Below are 16,666 nucleotides of genomic sequence, written 5' to 3' on the forward strand. Positions count from 1 at the left end.
AGCCACACAGGCACCCCTTGCACTCTTTATTTTAGAAATACTTTTGATGTTATCTTACCAATTGGTGGGATAGAACAGCTCTCAGGTGGCTATTATTAACTAATGCTCCAAGCAAAGCACTACCACAATGGTTTCCAAACTTGTCTGCACACTGAAGATCACTTGGGGGATCTTTTAAAAAATTGTGGGGCCCAGGTCACACCCTAGACCAATTAAATCCACAATCTTTGGAGGTGGAACACAGGTACTGGTATTTTTTGAAGCAGACAAGTTTGGGCTCTACCACAATATTGTTCAATGGGTAAGACTCCTGGCTCTGGAATCAGACAGGCTGAAACCAAAACCTGGCTCTAACCAGGAGAGAGAGGGAAAGCATTTCAGACAGAGGAGATGGCAAGTGTAAAGGTCCTGAGGTGGAATCAAGCAAAAGGCACAGGAAGACAGCTGCTCAGGGTGGCTGGAGGGAAGGGAGCAAGGGAGAGGACAGTAGGATTTGTGGTTGGGCCAGATCCCAGTGAGCCCTGCAGGAATTTGGCTTTTATTTAAAGGCTACCAGGAGGAAGCTCCCAAAGGATTTTGAGCAAAATAATGGACACCAACTCCCTCTAAGAGATAATCAGAACATTATGGGGGCATTAGGCCCTTTAAATGTCTGTATTTTATTCTGCAGCATCCAAACCACATCACTCACGTTGCCACCTACAGCTAAAAAATGGGATGGTCTAAGCCATTTGATGGAGAAGGCTGCCATCTGCTGGGAGAGAGCCTGATGAAACCTATTCTTCCCCCATGGCAGTAGTGAGGCATTGTTCACTGTGAGTCCCATTGCAAGCACAATAAAGCATTTTGTAACATATAAGGATGAAATGTCTAAGTAAAACTGTTCTCCACTTTGCCCTCTATCCTGCCTCCAAAGGAACCCATGTTTGAGATGTTCAGCCTCTAGTCCTGAGTTGTACTGAATGGGGTACCACTAGACCTACCAAAAAAAAGCAGGGAGCACCTCTCAGAATAGATCTAGGGGGCACACGAAGAGAGGGTAAGAGAGAGGCAAGCTGGAACTTGAGAGAAATAGGAGAGGTATTTTTGGAGATTAGCTGTCATGAGGATTGGGACTTGGGAAGAACGATGATGCCTCGAGAGCATTTTTAGCAGGTTTCACTCTATGTTCAATGGTATAGTTGCCTGTAAGATACTGTTCAGTAAGACCTACTTTAGTTTTCAAGGCTTTTTGAAGTAAAATTTGTGCTTGTTTTATGTGCACTATTGTTCTGGAGATTGGTCATAAAGCAGTCCACTTCTATTTTGGGTATGACTATGTAAACAAACAATGAGATGTTCTTTGATATGATGTAATAAGCTATGTGATCCGTCACTATTGTTCATTCTTCTTGCTCTTCTCCTAGGTACGGCTCCCTAGCACTATGCTCCCCACTGCCTTAGCTCAGGGACATTGGGCAAGAGATAGGAGAGCGTAGGAAAGGGTTTTGCTTGAGGTTGAGAAAGCAGAGACAGAAAAAGGACAAGTCCTTCCATCTAGTTAGATGACAACAACAACAGAAACCAGGGACTTCTGTGCAAACTAGAGGTCAAAACTATTACATCCTCTAACTATTAAGCTGTGCCTCCTCTCACACCTACACTTTTGTGACCCTTTTTCTCAAATTTCAAATCTATTTTTCATGTTCATTTTTACCCAATTTCATCTATGTGAGACAGCACTGGCAACTTGGGTAGCTGCTAAGAAAGCTGGATTTATAACTTACACCAAACACCAGGATAAATTCTGAATGGATCAAAGATTTAAATATTTTTTTAAAAGATTATAAAAGAAAACACATGGGTAATTCCTTCATAACCTAGAAGTGGAAGAAGGACTTTCTAATTATGATTCCAAAAAGCCATAAAAGTAATGTTTGATAAATTTTACTATAAAAATATTTTTGTGGCAAAACAAAATGAAATAAAAACAAGCAAAGACAAGGAGACCACCAACAAACAGAAAAAAAAAGTTCATACATATCCCAGACAAAGGGCTAATCTCCTTGTAAGCAAGAAAAATACTTAGCAAGTCAAAAGGAAAATAGTCAAAGGACATGAGAAAATATATATATCAAAAAAGATGCTTAATGTCATACAGATAGTGAGACAAATGCAAATTAAAACTTAATTGACACACTAGTTTTTCATCAATTAGATTTTCTTTTTTTTTTTAAGATTTTATTTATTTATTTGAGAGAGAGAGAGAGAGAATGAGAGCAAGCACAAGCAGGGGCAGAGAGAGAGGGAGAAACAGGCTCCCCACTGAGCAAGGAGCCCAATGTGAGACTCGATGCCAGGACCCTGGGGTCATGACCTAAGCCAAAGGCAGATGCTTAACCGACTGAGCCACCCAAGAGCCCACATCAATTAGATTTTCAAAAGGCCTTAAGTCCAACCACACACTACAATGGTGAGGCTATAGAGAACAGACACTTCCATTGCCACTTTCATTGGGCGTACAAAATAACATCAACTCCCACGGAAGGCCATTTTGTTAAATCAGAGTTCCAGATGTGTTTACCCTCCAGCATCCCACTTCTGGATATTTATTCTACAGATACACCTGTATGACGTGTACTAAACGACATCATGTACAGATTTATCTACTGCAGCACTGCTTGTAATAATAGCAACATCCAGGAACAAATGAGGTGTTAAACTCGTAGTGGCACAACTATGTCATAAAACATGAGGCATCTGCTTTTTAAAAAAGAATGAGGAAACTCTATATGTAGTTATATGGGAAGATATGCTGTCAAGTGAAGAGTGAAGAACAGGATAGCATGCACTACTCTTTGATAAGAGAGGGGGAACACACACATAAGCTTGTACTATTTTCTTGTATTTATATAAAGATAAATAGAAACGAATAAAAGTGGTTACTTGTAAAAGGGGAGAGAGGGGACAGGGTGGGAAGGTGACACTTCCTTGTAGTCTTTTAAGATTGTTTTGGTTTTTTAATCATGTAAATGTCTTACAAATTTCAAAAAAGTTTTAAATTTTAAAAAAAGTTTTACTCAATTTGATTTCCCTCCATACTCCCACACTTGTCTGAGATTCTTTCTTTTAAATCACTTCCCTAATCCCTTATAAATCCAAATTAAGGGGCGCCAGGGTCGCTCAGTCAGTTTTGAGCACATCTGACTCTTGATCTCAGCTCAGGACTTGATCTAAGGGTCATGAGTTCAAGCCCCACAACGGGCTCCATGCCGGGCATAGAGCCCACATCCATCCATACATATATACACACATACATAAAATCCAAATGAAGTACTCTTAGTTCTGTATGCTTGAGATTAAATATTTAATCTTTACTTCAGCCTATTTTAGGAAAGTACCTTAAATGAATACTTTGGTCCTATTTTTTTCTGAGCCTTTCTTCTCCATCAAAAATAGAGGTTAGTATTGTCATTCAACTCAGAACAATGAAGTGACTGTCCTGTGGGATACTCCGATCTACTTTACTTTGTATGCTATGTGGATGTGTTATTGTTATGGATGTGTTTAGCCTCCCCAACCACACTGACAGTCCTTCAAGGATGGGATCCTGTCTTACTCATCTATGGTTCAGTGTCTACATCCTGAACATAGTAAGTGCTTAATAAATTTTAACAGTGACACTGATGATTAGATGATGATACCTTAGTAAGGTAATAGATGATGGGCCCTATTCTGTAATAAAAATTTTAAAAATATGCACACAACCAAACTGCCATGTGTCAGTCATCTTTACAGCCCCACAGGACACAAAGAGTGCTTTAGTAGATGCTCAGCAAATGTTCGGTGGATGAAGGAATCTTATTGAATGAACAGAAGTATGGTGACATGCTGACTAAATATCTCCTAAATATTATGCAAATATGCTAGATGCTTATTAAGCCTTACCAAGGGAACTAATGTAAAGACAGGATTTTTAACAAGGAAAATCTAAAATCTAGAAAACAAATTGATAAGATAGGAAATTTTAAAGTAGTATTTTCCAAAGCAGAGTTTGAGAACTTTTGAGAGAATGTCATCATCAAGCTACATCAGAGGGGCTTACTTTAGGCATCATAGACAGGGAAGGCCCTCTTAAGAGCTAGGCTTTCCCACCTTTTAAAAACATGGAGTGGCAGAGAAAGACAAATACCATATGAGTTCACTCATATGTGGAATTTGAGAAACAAAAAAAATGAACACGGGGTGGGGAGAGAGAGGAAAACCGTAAAACAGACTCTTGACTATAGAGAATGAACTGATGGTTACCAGAGTGGAGGTGGGTGGGGGATGGGTTAAGTAGGTGATGGGGATTAAGAAGGGCCCTTGTTGTGATGAGAACTCTAAGTGCTGAATCACTAAATTCTACACCTGAAACTAATATTACACTGTAAACTAACTGGAATTTATTTTTTTAATTAAAAAAAATTTTTTTAAGTAATTATTTCAAATGTGGGGCTCAAACTCACAACCCAGAGATCAAGAGTCACATGCTCCACCAACTGAGCCAGCCAGGCTCCCCATAACTAACTGGAATTTAAATAAAAACTTGGAAGAAAAATAAATAAATAAACAAACACAAAATTAATTAATTAAAAAGGAAAGAAAAAATAAAATAAAAATGTGGACTGGGACCTGAACAGGAATTAATCATGACAATCCTGGAAAAATAATAAGCATCTAGGGAGAGGAAACCACAAATACAGATTCTGAAGCAGGGGCAAGTACGGGATTGGCCTTTTAGAGAACAGAAAAGAAGCCAGTATGACTGGGGCACAGTAAGCAAGAGGGATTGGAAGGGAGTGAGGTCAGAGGGACCATGGAGCTCTAGAGACCCCTGCAAAGGTTTCGTTGATCCTAAGAGCGATGGGAAGCCACAAGCAGAATTATATAGTGAGGGTGCCATCCTTACTTTATAAAATAGCATCCAGTTTGATCAAGCCAAAAAAAATCTACTTTGTCCCTGACTCCTCCTCCTCCTTCACCTTCAAATCAAATGTATCCAATGCCAGCTGTTAGTTTTTCTATTTCTTGAATTAATTTATTTGCATTGCTACACCCTCATCCCAATTACGGCCATTTCTCACCTGGATTTTTAGATGAGCTTCTCGAGTAGTCTCCCTGCTTCTACCTTTGTTTCCTCTGCAATCTATTTGGCAATTTCTGGAAGCATTCAGTTGGAGGAGGGAGGGAGGAACAAGATTGGGAGAAAAATCAAGACTTCTATCTCAAAGTATATTACTTTGTGATGCCTATGATATATCCAAATGGAGATGTCCAGTAGGCAGTTTGAATACATGAGTGTGAGACTCAGGAAAGAGAGTAGAGCTGGAATATATAAATTTAGGAGGCAGTAGTACAGACATGCTATTTAAAGCCATAAGTGTACATACGACAGCCTGGGAGGGAAAAGTAAAAAAAAAAGAAAAAGAAAAAAAAGAAAAGGGGTCAGGATGGAGCTCTTTAGAGTACAGGAAAATAGGGAGGGCTCAGCAAACGAGCCCAAGAAGCAAGCAGTCACATAGGTGATAAACTGGGGGACTGTGGTGTCACAGAGGCCTAGACTAAGAGGTATATGTTTCAAGAAGGGAGTGGTCAATTGTATTAAATGCTGCCCAGAGGTCAAATAAGATAAAAATACTAACACCACTACTAAGAATGGCTAACATCTACTAAGCACTTAGCAGTACCACAATCTGCTCTAAATGCTTTACAGATATTAACTCAATTAATTTTCTTAACAACCCTAAGGATAGAGAAGGAACCACTGGACTTGGTGACAGAGGCTGAATAAAGAAATCCTTCATTCAACAATAATTGCTAAGTCCTAACTTGTTCCAGGCACTACTTGAGGCATTGAGGATGAAACGGTGGAAAAGACAAAGGTTTTGCCCTCTGTGAGCTTAATATAAACAGTAAACAAATATACACATAATACTGCAGAATCAGTTAGACAAGTACTTTAAAGAAAATGAGCAGGCTAGAAAGTGTTCTTTTTAACAGAGTGATCTGGTCTATCTTCGTAAGGTGACAAATACTTGAGCAAAGGGTATCCTGGCAGACGAAAAGTCAAAAGAAATGACTGTGAGGTGGGAGCAAGGAGGCCATGTGGTTGGAGAGCAGAGATGGCGGGGAGATGGTGGGACATTTGGATGGAGAGGCAGGTGGGAGCCAGATCATGTGGGGCCTTGCAGGCCTGCTAAAGACTTTAGATTACAAACTATGTGAGATGAGAACCCCCTCTGGAGAGGTGAGAGCAGGCGAGTTGCATATCATTTATGTTCTAAGATCCAAGACCACTATATGAACAATAAACTGGGGGGGGACGGGGAGGAATGGGGCAAGAGTGGAAGCAAGAACATGCTGAAAGCCACTCTAGTGGATCAAGCAAGAGATGATAGTGACTTACAAAGATGATGCAGCTTTAGATGTTAATAAGTGCTCAGTCACGATATATCTCAAAATTGAGGTTTGCTGATGGTTTGGAGGCTGAGTGTAAGAGAAAAACAGGTGTCAAGAATGACTCCAAGGTTTTTTGGGGCACCTGGGTGGCTCAGTCGTTAAGCGTCTGCCTTCGGCTCAGGGTGTGATCCTGGCGTTATGGGATCGAGCCCCACATCAGGCTCCTCCCCTGGGAGCCTGCTTCTTCCTCTCCCACTTCCCCTGCTTGTGTTCCCTCTCTCTCTGGCTGGCTGTCTCTCTGTCAAATAAATAAACAAAATCTTAAAAAAAAAAAAATGACTCCAAGGTTTTTTGGTTCTAGCACCTAGAGGAATGAGTGGTGGTACCATTTGCTGAAATGAGGAACAGTGAAGGAAGAGCAAGTTTGGGTGTGGACGTAAGAGTTCAGTTATGGACACATTCAATTTTACATGCCTACTAGATACTCAAGTAGGGATAGTAAATAGACAGTTGGTTATAAAACTCTGGAACTCAAGGGAGAAATTTGAGAAGTTACCAGCATACAATTAAAGCCATGGAACTGATGACATTGCTTAGGGAACAAGGAAAGTTCTAAAGAATCTGAGAAAACTGAGCCATCACTCACTTCAACCTAGAGGCTGGGAAGAGAAGTTCCTGACTCAAAGAAAACTGAGTCAGGAACAACTGATGAGATAGGAGGGCAATGAAGGCAAGTAAAGAAGGACTTCCTACAAAGAGGGAGTGAACGTGTCCAATGAGTAAGATGAGGATGAAGAATTAACCACTGGATTTTGGCAAGGCAGAGGTCATTATGACCTCAACAAGAGCAACTTCAGCCAAGTAGAGGAGATGAATGTTAAAGTGGGTTCTTAAGAGAATGAGAAGTGAGGCTATGGAGATAACAACTGTTTTGAGGAGCAGAGAAATAGGAGTGGTATCTGGAGGGATACATGGGATTAAGGGAGGGTTTTTTGTTTTGTTTTGTTTTTTTTTTTTAAGATGCAAGTTATTGCTGCATGTTCATGTGCTGAATGAACCAGTAGAGAAAATAAAATGATGTAGGAGAGAGACGGGCTAATTTTAGGAGCAAAGAGCTTAAAGTTAGATAGGATGGAATCCAACATACAGGTTGAGAGAATGGCCTTTAATAGGAATAAAGATGGTTCATCGATTATTAACAGGAGAAAAGGCAGAGTATATATATACAGATGCTGGTAATTTGGTAGATTCTATGCTGGAAAATGAATTGACAGGGAAATGTAGTATGTTTGCCGAGCAGCACTGAGAGCCCACTTGAATTTCAGCATTGAGAACCCACTTGAATTTCAAAGTCATTAATTTAAAATCAGTCAGCATAGTTTGTTTTTCTCTTGTCATTGTTTTCCAAGTGCTGGCAAGAATTGGATTAACTGGGCAAGAATGATAGAGGGAAAAGCAAGGGAGGTAAGGATATTTGCAAGGGAGTGATTCCATTAATGAACCGTGGACTATCAAGTGAGTAAAGGGAGACAGAGGACAAAAGGTAGTGATATATCATGAAAACTTAATAGCATCAATGGGTTAGAGGTCCTTTTGAAGCTGAAGAATTGATAGAGGGGGTACAAGAAGGAGTGAGTGAGTTGGAAAGATAGGACAGGGTTAGAGATTAGAGTGCTTGATAAAAAATTTTGGAAATGACACAGCCATTGACATTACAAAGGCTAGAGAAGTGAATGCCTAAAATGGGATGAAGAACACCATCATTCAAAGTGAGGAGGTCAAAGAACTGAGAAGCCAAGTGAATCATCCATATGGATACTGAAATCTCCATGCATTATAACAGGGTTGGTGGTGGAGAGTAAGGCAGTAAATCAGAGCAGTTTCAGTGGAGTGGAGGGAAAAGAAGCCTAACTAGGTGGGTTGAGGACAGAATAATGAGTGGGAAAACGGAGTAAGTATAGACAACTTTTTGGACAAGTTTTGCAATGAAAGAACAGAAAAATGATGGCTATGGGGAGAGAAGGAGGGGTCTGAAGAAGACATGGGGTCAAGGGTTTTTTCAGGATGAAAGGTTCTTGAGTATATGTTTATAGAGTACATGTGAGCATTCATGGGCTGATTCATTAGAAATGGAGAAATTAATTAATGGGATTATGGCAAGAACAAAATTCTTCAGGAGACAAGAGCGGAATCCAAAGCACAAGTGGAGGATTTTGCTTTTCACAGAAAAAGGCACAATTCTTCTTTGAAATATGTAAAAAGAATCCATAGGTGAAGATTTGGGTAAGGCAATAGATTAGTGGTAAGAAAATAAGAGAGCTCAGGGTGCCTGGGTGGCTCAGTTGGTTAAGCATCTGTCTTCGGCTCAGGTCATGGTCCTGGGGTCCTAGGATCAAGCCCCACATCAGGCTCCCTGCTCTGTGGTGAGCCTGCTATACTACTCCCTCTCCCTCTGCTGCTCCGCCTGCTTGTGCTCTCTCTCTGTCAAATAAATAAGTAAGTAAGTAAGTAAGTAAGTAAATAAGAAAATAAGAGAGCTCATGACTGTTTCTATTTGCTCAATAAATTGTGAGACAAAGTCTTCAGCTGTTTGGGGGTCAAAAGTGTAACATTTGGAGGAGAGTAAAGAGGACAGTTATCTTCTCAGAGATTAGGAGAACTAACTTACTAGGTGAATAAAGTGGGCTTGCTAGGAAGTTATCATGTAACCAGTAAGATGTGTGGTCATGAAATTGAAATAAAAGAAACCATATGATTGTGTGATTTTGTTCAGCAAGAGTCAGCTGCTCAGGTGTAGGCAGAGGATGGATGGTTTAACCAGGGCTGGGGTTTTGCTTGGAGAAGTAGCGTGGATAGCCAGAGTCAACAGGGTGGTGGAATATGTAGGTAAGCCACTGACAAACCGTAAAATGTAAGCTGATAAAGAGGAGCCAAGGAGAAGATGAGATTAAAAGTGGTCAGCTGAGGGACTGGAAGCCCAATATGGACAAAGAATTGTTTTGGGTGGGATCATCAATGAAAAGTCATAAGTGAACCCAGTGTGGTTAGAGCAAGGGATGTTAATACCCAAGACCCATTAGCCCTGTAAGGTACCTTGTGAACTTGGCGAGGACTGTAAACATTTAGTAAGTACACTTTGAATTTCTGCTTAATGAGTTCTTACAACTTTAATAATGTAATAGCTAGCACTTATTGAGTGCCACCATGTGCCAAACACTGACAAAAATATCCCCCTTCAAGGATCCCTCCCTTTAACTGGGGAGCAAAATATAGCATCTTAAGTGCTATAGTGGCATCCCAGAGTAAATGCAATGAGTACAGAGAAGAATTAAGAGGAGCTTCAAAAAGAAGTTACAATGAATAATCAAGGACATCTAGGAGGTCATCAGGTGAAGACAGGAGAGAGTGAAGAGATTCAGTTTCTCTCATTTCCCGGTCTCAATTACCCGTCAGAGTCACATACGGTCCAAAGGTAGATGACTGCAAAGCAGCGGGTAAATGACACAAAAATTACCGTTCTTTCAAACAAAGTGAGCTCTTGCGTGCACACATTCACATTCAAACTCTCAGTTCTAGACAGGGCGGGGTGGCTCAGTGCCTTGGGAAGGGCCCCAACACCTACCGCTCAGGGAAGATGGCGGAATCCTTGGTGGGAACCTGGTCACCAGAGAAGGGGAGATCACCACGGCGGCAGCTCTGGGAAGCAACTCGGCTTCCTTGGGCTTGTGGGGCTCGCGGGGAGCATGAAGATCCTGGGGTTTACGGGGCTCGCGAAGCTTACGTGGCTTGCGGAGTGCATGGGGCTCGTAGGCTTTGTGGGGCTCGTAGGCTTTGTGGGGCTCATAGGGTTCGTGGGACTCATAGGGCTTGTGGGGCTCATAGGGCTCGTGGGGCTCATAGGACGTGTGGGGTTCAAATGTCTCCTCGGCCTCATCAAACTCGTTCCATTGGTCTTGCTGGGTCTGCTTGTCGGCCTCTTCTGGTTCCTCCGGCCCCTCAAGCTTGTGCACGTCGAGCAGCCTGAGGACAAAGGGCTTCTGAAGGGCTTCGGAGGGAGCGGATATTTCTGTCGCGCCATGCCCATCTGTAAACGCAGATGAGCCTGAAACTTCTTCGTCCTCCATTGGTGCCCAGAAGCTCCGGCGGCGCGCGGCGCTGATCCTCGAAGCGGGACGCAGGCGCGCTGGGTGTCTTGCGCGGGACCCGAAGGGCTTGCGCTGCGGGGCGACGAAGCCCCGCCCCCTCCAGGCCCGGCGCTAGCAGCCCGGCCCTGCGGCCCTCCCCGCGCTTTCTCCGGTTGCCAAGGGGACGCGCCTGCCTCCAGGCGCCCACTCGAGCGTGCCGGCGGAGAAAAACCGGCGGGCTCCCGACCAGCTGTTCCTTTTGTTAAGGGCGAGGACTCTGGAGTGCTTTTCGTGGCTCAGGCCTTGGGGACAACATAGCAGCTTCCAGTCTAGCTGAGGTACCACTCGGGCCACATAGCCAGGTCCCTGTTAGGTTCAGGGGTTCTGTGGCGCCGGTTCTCCATAGGCCTTTGTTCCCTAATCATGCTGGGAGGGGTAATATTCTAAGGCCCTCCACCGCTAAGATTGACTTCCATCAGTTTCTAGTAAATGCACAACAGTCATAATGTGGGTATGGGAGATGGGCGACACCAATATGTCATTTGATTCAAACTTAATAGTCAGGAAAAATCTCAAATTTAGATTTTTAAAGTTTTCTTCACATGAAGTTCTACACACAGACACAAAGAAACACTGACGGGATTACAAGAATAATACATTCATCTACAACTTGTGTCTGGTTACAGGGCACACTGTCTACTGAAGTGCACTATAAATCATTGTTTTTTATAAATCCTGTAATTATCTCACAATATGTGTGTGTGTTGATAGCATTAATTTGTTAGATGTGGTATCTTTTTTAAAAATAATTTTTATTATATTATATTAGTCGCCATACAGCACATCCCCAGTTTTTGATGTAAAGTTCCATGATTCATTACTTTCGTATAACACCCAGTGCACCATGCAATATGTGCCCCCCTTAATACCATCACCGGCCTATCCCATTCCCCCACTCCCCTCCCCTCTGAAGCCCTCAGTTTGCTTCCCAGAGTCCATAGTCTCTCATGGTTCATTACTCTTTCTGTTTACCCCCCCTTCATTCTTCCCTTTCTTCTCCTACCGATCTTCCCATTTCTTATGTTCCATAAATGAGTGAAACTACATGATAATTGTCTTTTCTCTGCTTGACTTATTTCACTTAGCATTATCTCCTCCAGTCCCGTCCATATTGCTGCAAATGTGAAATCGTTCTTTCTGATGGCTATGTAATATTCCATTGTATATATGGACCACATCTTCTTAATCCAGTCATCTGTTGAAGGGCATCTCAGCTCCTTCCACGATTTAGCTATTGTGGACAATGCTGCTATGAACATTGGGGTGCATATGGCCCTTCTCTTCACTACGTCTGTATCTTTGGGGTAAATACCCAGTAGTGCAATGGCTGGTTCATAGGGTAGCTCAATTTTTAACTTTTTAAGGGACCTCCACACTGTTTTCCAGAGTGGCTGTACCAACTTGCATTCCCACCAACAGTGTAAGAGGGATCCCCTTTCTCCACTAGATGTGGTATTTTTTAAAATACAATATACCAGAATTTTTATAACCCTCTTTTTGGCAACCCCCTCTCTCTTCTTTATCATTATTATACTAAGAGATACTAAAAGGTAAGTGATCTGGACCCTCTCCCAATCCCGAGGAGTGCTTTCAGCTAATTTTCATGGCCATGATGGTGTGGTAGAGGAGAAAAGAAGTGGTAGGGTTTCCCTGATGTGGGTTTTTTGTTTTTGTTTGGGACAAGACACTAGAGATGTTCAAGAATAAGTCATCCGTCTAAGTATATGGTAAACCTAAATACACCATTTGCACAATATGGATATATTTTGTTTCACAGATGCAAAAAAGTTAAAAGAGAAACATTTTGGATTGTGGATATTATTTAGAAGAATGAGAAGAGTGTGGCATACATGAATCAGGAAATCTGCTCCCTCAGACATGATACAGACATGTGCAGTACAGTATGGAAATTCAAGAAGTATATCCCCAAAACTCGGGGAAATGAGAAATAAAGCTATCAGAGAGTTTTAACTCAGTATGTGAACAGTAAGGCAAGAGTTCTGTAAATTTACTTTAAAGAGGCACCCCTAAATCAGTACTAGTCCACCACTAAATGGAATGCCTTCAAATATTATATCCTAGTGGTTATGTCTATTCAAAAATTGCAGAGAGGAGCGAGTCCAAAGCCAACAGACTGCAAGCGTTACATATAGCTGGTTCTTCAGGCCCTCTTGAGACATCAACAGATCCATGCTCACCAGGCAACCTTCTGACATGATCCAGCTTCTCAGGGATTTTTCTTACTGGGAGAGACTAGGATCACACAGAATGAATTCTGGTCCACATCGCAGTTACATACTGGCATTCTGATTTTATACACCAATCTCATGAAACTGACTTATGTCTTTCCCAGGAGACATTTAGGAATCAATCTGGATTCTCTCTTTCCCTCACCCCCCTCCCTACCTCCAGTACATCGGCAACCAGTTCATCCTTCAAATGCTTTTCTTTCCATCTTTCACCAATGCCAGCCCAGGCCACCATCATCTCTCTGGATTCTGAAGTGCCCTCAAACTGGTGTAATGACAATTATGACTCTCCAAACTATTTATAATAATTCTCCAGCTTTGCACCATTGGATGCCACAGGATCTTGGTCCTTGCCTCTCTCTCTCCGGTCTACTGTGGGCTGTTCCACCTTTGCTGTCTACATTCCAGCCTCCTCAATCTTCTCTAACATGTCAAAATCTTTCCCATTTCAGCATCTTCCTACACCTGTCTCCATTGCCTGGAGCCCACTCTTTCCTCTCTTCACACACTGGCTTGGCTCTTTTCTATCCTTCAGCTCTTGGCTTAAATATCACCCACTCAAGTTTTTCCAACCCATAGTAATTTTAAAAATGTTCCTGCCATTACTTTCTATCTCAGATACTTGATTCAACACAATTTATAATTATTTCATCTGCTTTTTTTGTGTGTGCCTCCGCAGCTAGAATATAAGCTCCTTAATGATAGGGACATTCTCTGCCCTGATGGCTGGTGTAAGCCCACGGCTGTGCTTAGTTAACATTCCTTCTATTTTTTTCCTATCTAGAATCCCTTACCTCTTCTAAAAGTAGAGCCCGTTCTTTCTGTGGGGAACTCATTCCATATGGTTTGAGAGGGTTAATCCTTCTCCCCTCCCTCAGCTCGGAGCAATTTGGCCACAGGGATCACTATGTGAGCCCAGCAGAACCAATCTTCCCCCTCCATGAGATTTGCTGGATGGCTGCTTTAAAAGAGAGGACCCATTTTGCTCTGGGATCATGAGCTATCTGAATGTTGTAGGTTTGGTATTGAGAGCAATTCCTTGCAGAGGGAATCTGAGAATGAAGCTAAACAGAGGTTAGCAGGACCAAGAGATGGAGAGACAGCCTTGTTATCTTTGAACTCCTGAATCTGCCCATACCTTAGATTTCCTAGTATAATGAGCCCCCCAAATGCCCTTTTTTGGCACACACAAATTTAAGTTGAATTTCCATCATTTTAACTGCAAGAGTTCTGGCATATAGTTGGTGCTTAATAAATGTTGACTAAATCAATAAATGAAAAGACAGATCCATCCTTTTTTTAATTTTTTTTTTTAATTTATGTATTTGACAGAGAGATTGAGCACGATTAGGGGGACCGAGAGAGAGAGAGAGAGAGAGAGAGAGAGAGAAGCAGGCTCCCTGCCAAGCAGGGATGTGGGGCTCCATCTCAGGACCCTGAGATCATGACCTGAGCCAAAGGCAGCACTTAACCAGCTGAGCCACCCAGGTGCCCCAAGACAGATCCATTCTTACTGTGCTAACTATACTTAAAGTTTCTGAGCCGGGAAGGCTGGCAATGGTCATTATTCTAAGGTAGTGAATGCCACCTGTGAGGCCTGTGGGGAAGACTGGCAGCCAGGCAGCCTCTCTGACAACATGCCAACCTGTCTTAGCTGAGTGCCATTTCATTAGAAACCCCTGCGTCATGTACCTTCCTTGCTAGCCTGAGAGCTTCTCAAGTCCCTGCTTTAATCATCCTCAGCATCAAGCAGCCGGCACCATGCTGGCACTCAACATCTCTTCACTGAGGGAAAAACTCGAGCCACAACACTTATTACCAAAATGTAGAAGCTAAAATCAGAATGTGAGAAAAACAAGACTGAACAGAGTTATCATCCCCTATCCCAAAAGCTTCTGGCATCACCTTTGAAATAGGTATCCAGGAACTTATGTATACCCCCAACGACCTTAGAAAACATAAGAGATAGAATCAGAGTTTAGGGCTGGAAGTAGTCTGCATTTGATTTAATCCTTTTCTAGAGTGAAGACCAAGTAAGACACAATATGGTTAAGGGATTTGTCCAAAGGCCAGTACTTGGCAATCTTTAGGGCAGGGTTTCTGACAATCCTGAATCATTGTGTGATCCAGTTTCCATAGGACAGATTAAGGTCTGTCTGACTGACCTTAGAAACCCAAGTGGCTCTTGTGATATGATACTGTTCAACATTACTCTGCAGCTCTGAAGATGAGAAAGCCAGTGACCTTAAAGTATCACTCTAACATCTCATCTCTCAGAGGGCAATTAACATTATGCACATGTATGCCTAAATTCAAGTATGTTCCATTTCATTCCAATACTTGATAGTGGAGATTTTGTGCTAACATTCAGAGGGGCTAATTCCTCTTCATTATTTTTTTTTTTTTTTTGCCACAAATCCCAAATTTTAAAAGGAAGGATTTGCAGAACAAATCCTCTTTTCATGGGGTGCCTGGATGGATCAGTCAATTAACCATCTGCCTTCCAGTTGGATGATCCAGGGGTCCTGGGATACAGCCCCTCGTGGGGCTCCCTGCTCAGCGGGGAGTCTGCTTCTCCCTCTGCCCCTCCCCCTCTCCATGCTCATGCTCTCTCTCTCAAATAAATAATAAATAAAATCTTTATTAAAAAGGGGAATAAAAAATAAAAGTTTTAATTTTACCTTCACTTATTTCTTTTCCAGTACTCTTCCTTTAAGTAGATCTGAATTTCTGACCTGTGTAATTTTCCTTCTCTCTGAAGAACTTCTAACATTTCTTGCAAAGCAGGTGTGTTGGCAACAAATTCCCTTGATTTTTGTTCATTTGAGAAAGTCTTTTTCCTTTACTTTTGAAAGATAATTTCACAGAGTACCGAATTCTAGGTTGGTGGGTTTTCCCTCTCAACACTTTAAATGTTTCACTCACTCTCTTCTTACTTGCATGGTTTCTGAGAAGTCGAATGTAATTCTTATCTTTGTTCCTCATAGGTAAGGTGTTTTTTCCCTCTGACTTCTTTCATGATTTTTTTATCTTTAATTTTCTGCAGCTGAAAAATTATATGTCTATGTGTAGTTTTGGGGGCATTTATCCTGACAGGTGTTCTCTGACCCTCTGGGATCTGTGGTTTGATGTCTAACATTAATTTGGGGAAATCTGCACAGTCATTATTGTTTCAAATATTTCTTCTATTTCCTTTTTTCTTTTTTCTCCTTCTGGTATTCCCATTACATGCATTTTACATCTTTTGTAGTTGCCTACAGTCCCTGGATATTCTGTTCTGGGTTGTTGCTGTTGTTTTTCCAGTCTGTTCTTGTTTTCAGTTTTGGAAGTTTCTACTGAGGTATCCTCAAACTCAAGAGATTTTTTTCCTCAGTTGTGTCTAGTCTACTAATAAGTTCATCAAAGGCATTCTTCATTTGTTACAAAGTTGTTTTTTTTTTAATCTTTAGGATTTCTTGTTGGTTCTTTCTTAAAATTTCATCTCTGCTTACATTGCCCCTTTGATTTTGTATGCTCTCTACTTTATCCATTAGAACTCTTAGCACATTAATCATATTAGTCATCAAGTTGTTTTAAATTCCTGTTGACAATCCCAACATCTCTGCCGTACTGGTTCCAATGCTGTATATGGTTCTGATGTCTCTTCTGTGTGTTTGCTTTCTTGTTTTGTTTTGTTTTTTATTAAGTAGACTCCACTCCCATCATGGAGCCCAACACAGGGCTTGAACTCACACCCCCGAAATCAAGACCTGATCTGAGATCAAGAGTCAGACAATTGACCAACTGAGCCACCCAGTGGCTTATGGTATGTCT

At 41.8% G+C, this 16,666-nt stretch overlaps 1 protein-coding gene across 1 annotated transcript in view; it reads right to left on the reverse strand.

Moving 5' to 3' along the window:
- THEGL (theg spermatid protein like) overlaps positions 1-10,544 on the reverse strand; it is a 44,775-nt gene extending 34,231 nt beyond the window's left edge. Inside the window, exon 1 of the mRNA XM_008701530.1 lies at positions 10,037-10,544. Within this exon, the coding sequence (XP_008699752.1) occupies positions 10,037-10,544 (508 nt within the window). The remainder of the gene's footprint in view (positions 1-10,036) is intronic.
- Positions 10,545-16,666: the final 6,122 nt, after the last annotated feature.

This window comes from Ursus maritimus, unplaced genomic scaffold (assembly GCF_017311325.1).
Source record: "Ursus maritimus isolate PB19 unplaced genomic scaffold, ASM1731132v1 scaffold_8, whole genome shotgun sequence".
Taxonomy (NCBI): Eukaryota; Metazoa; Chordata; class Mammalia; order Carnivora; family Ursidae; genus Ursus; species Ursus maritimus.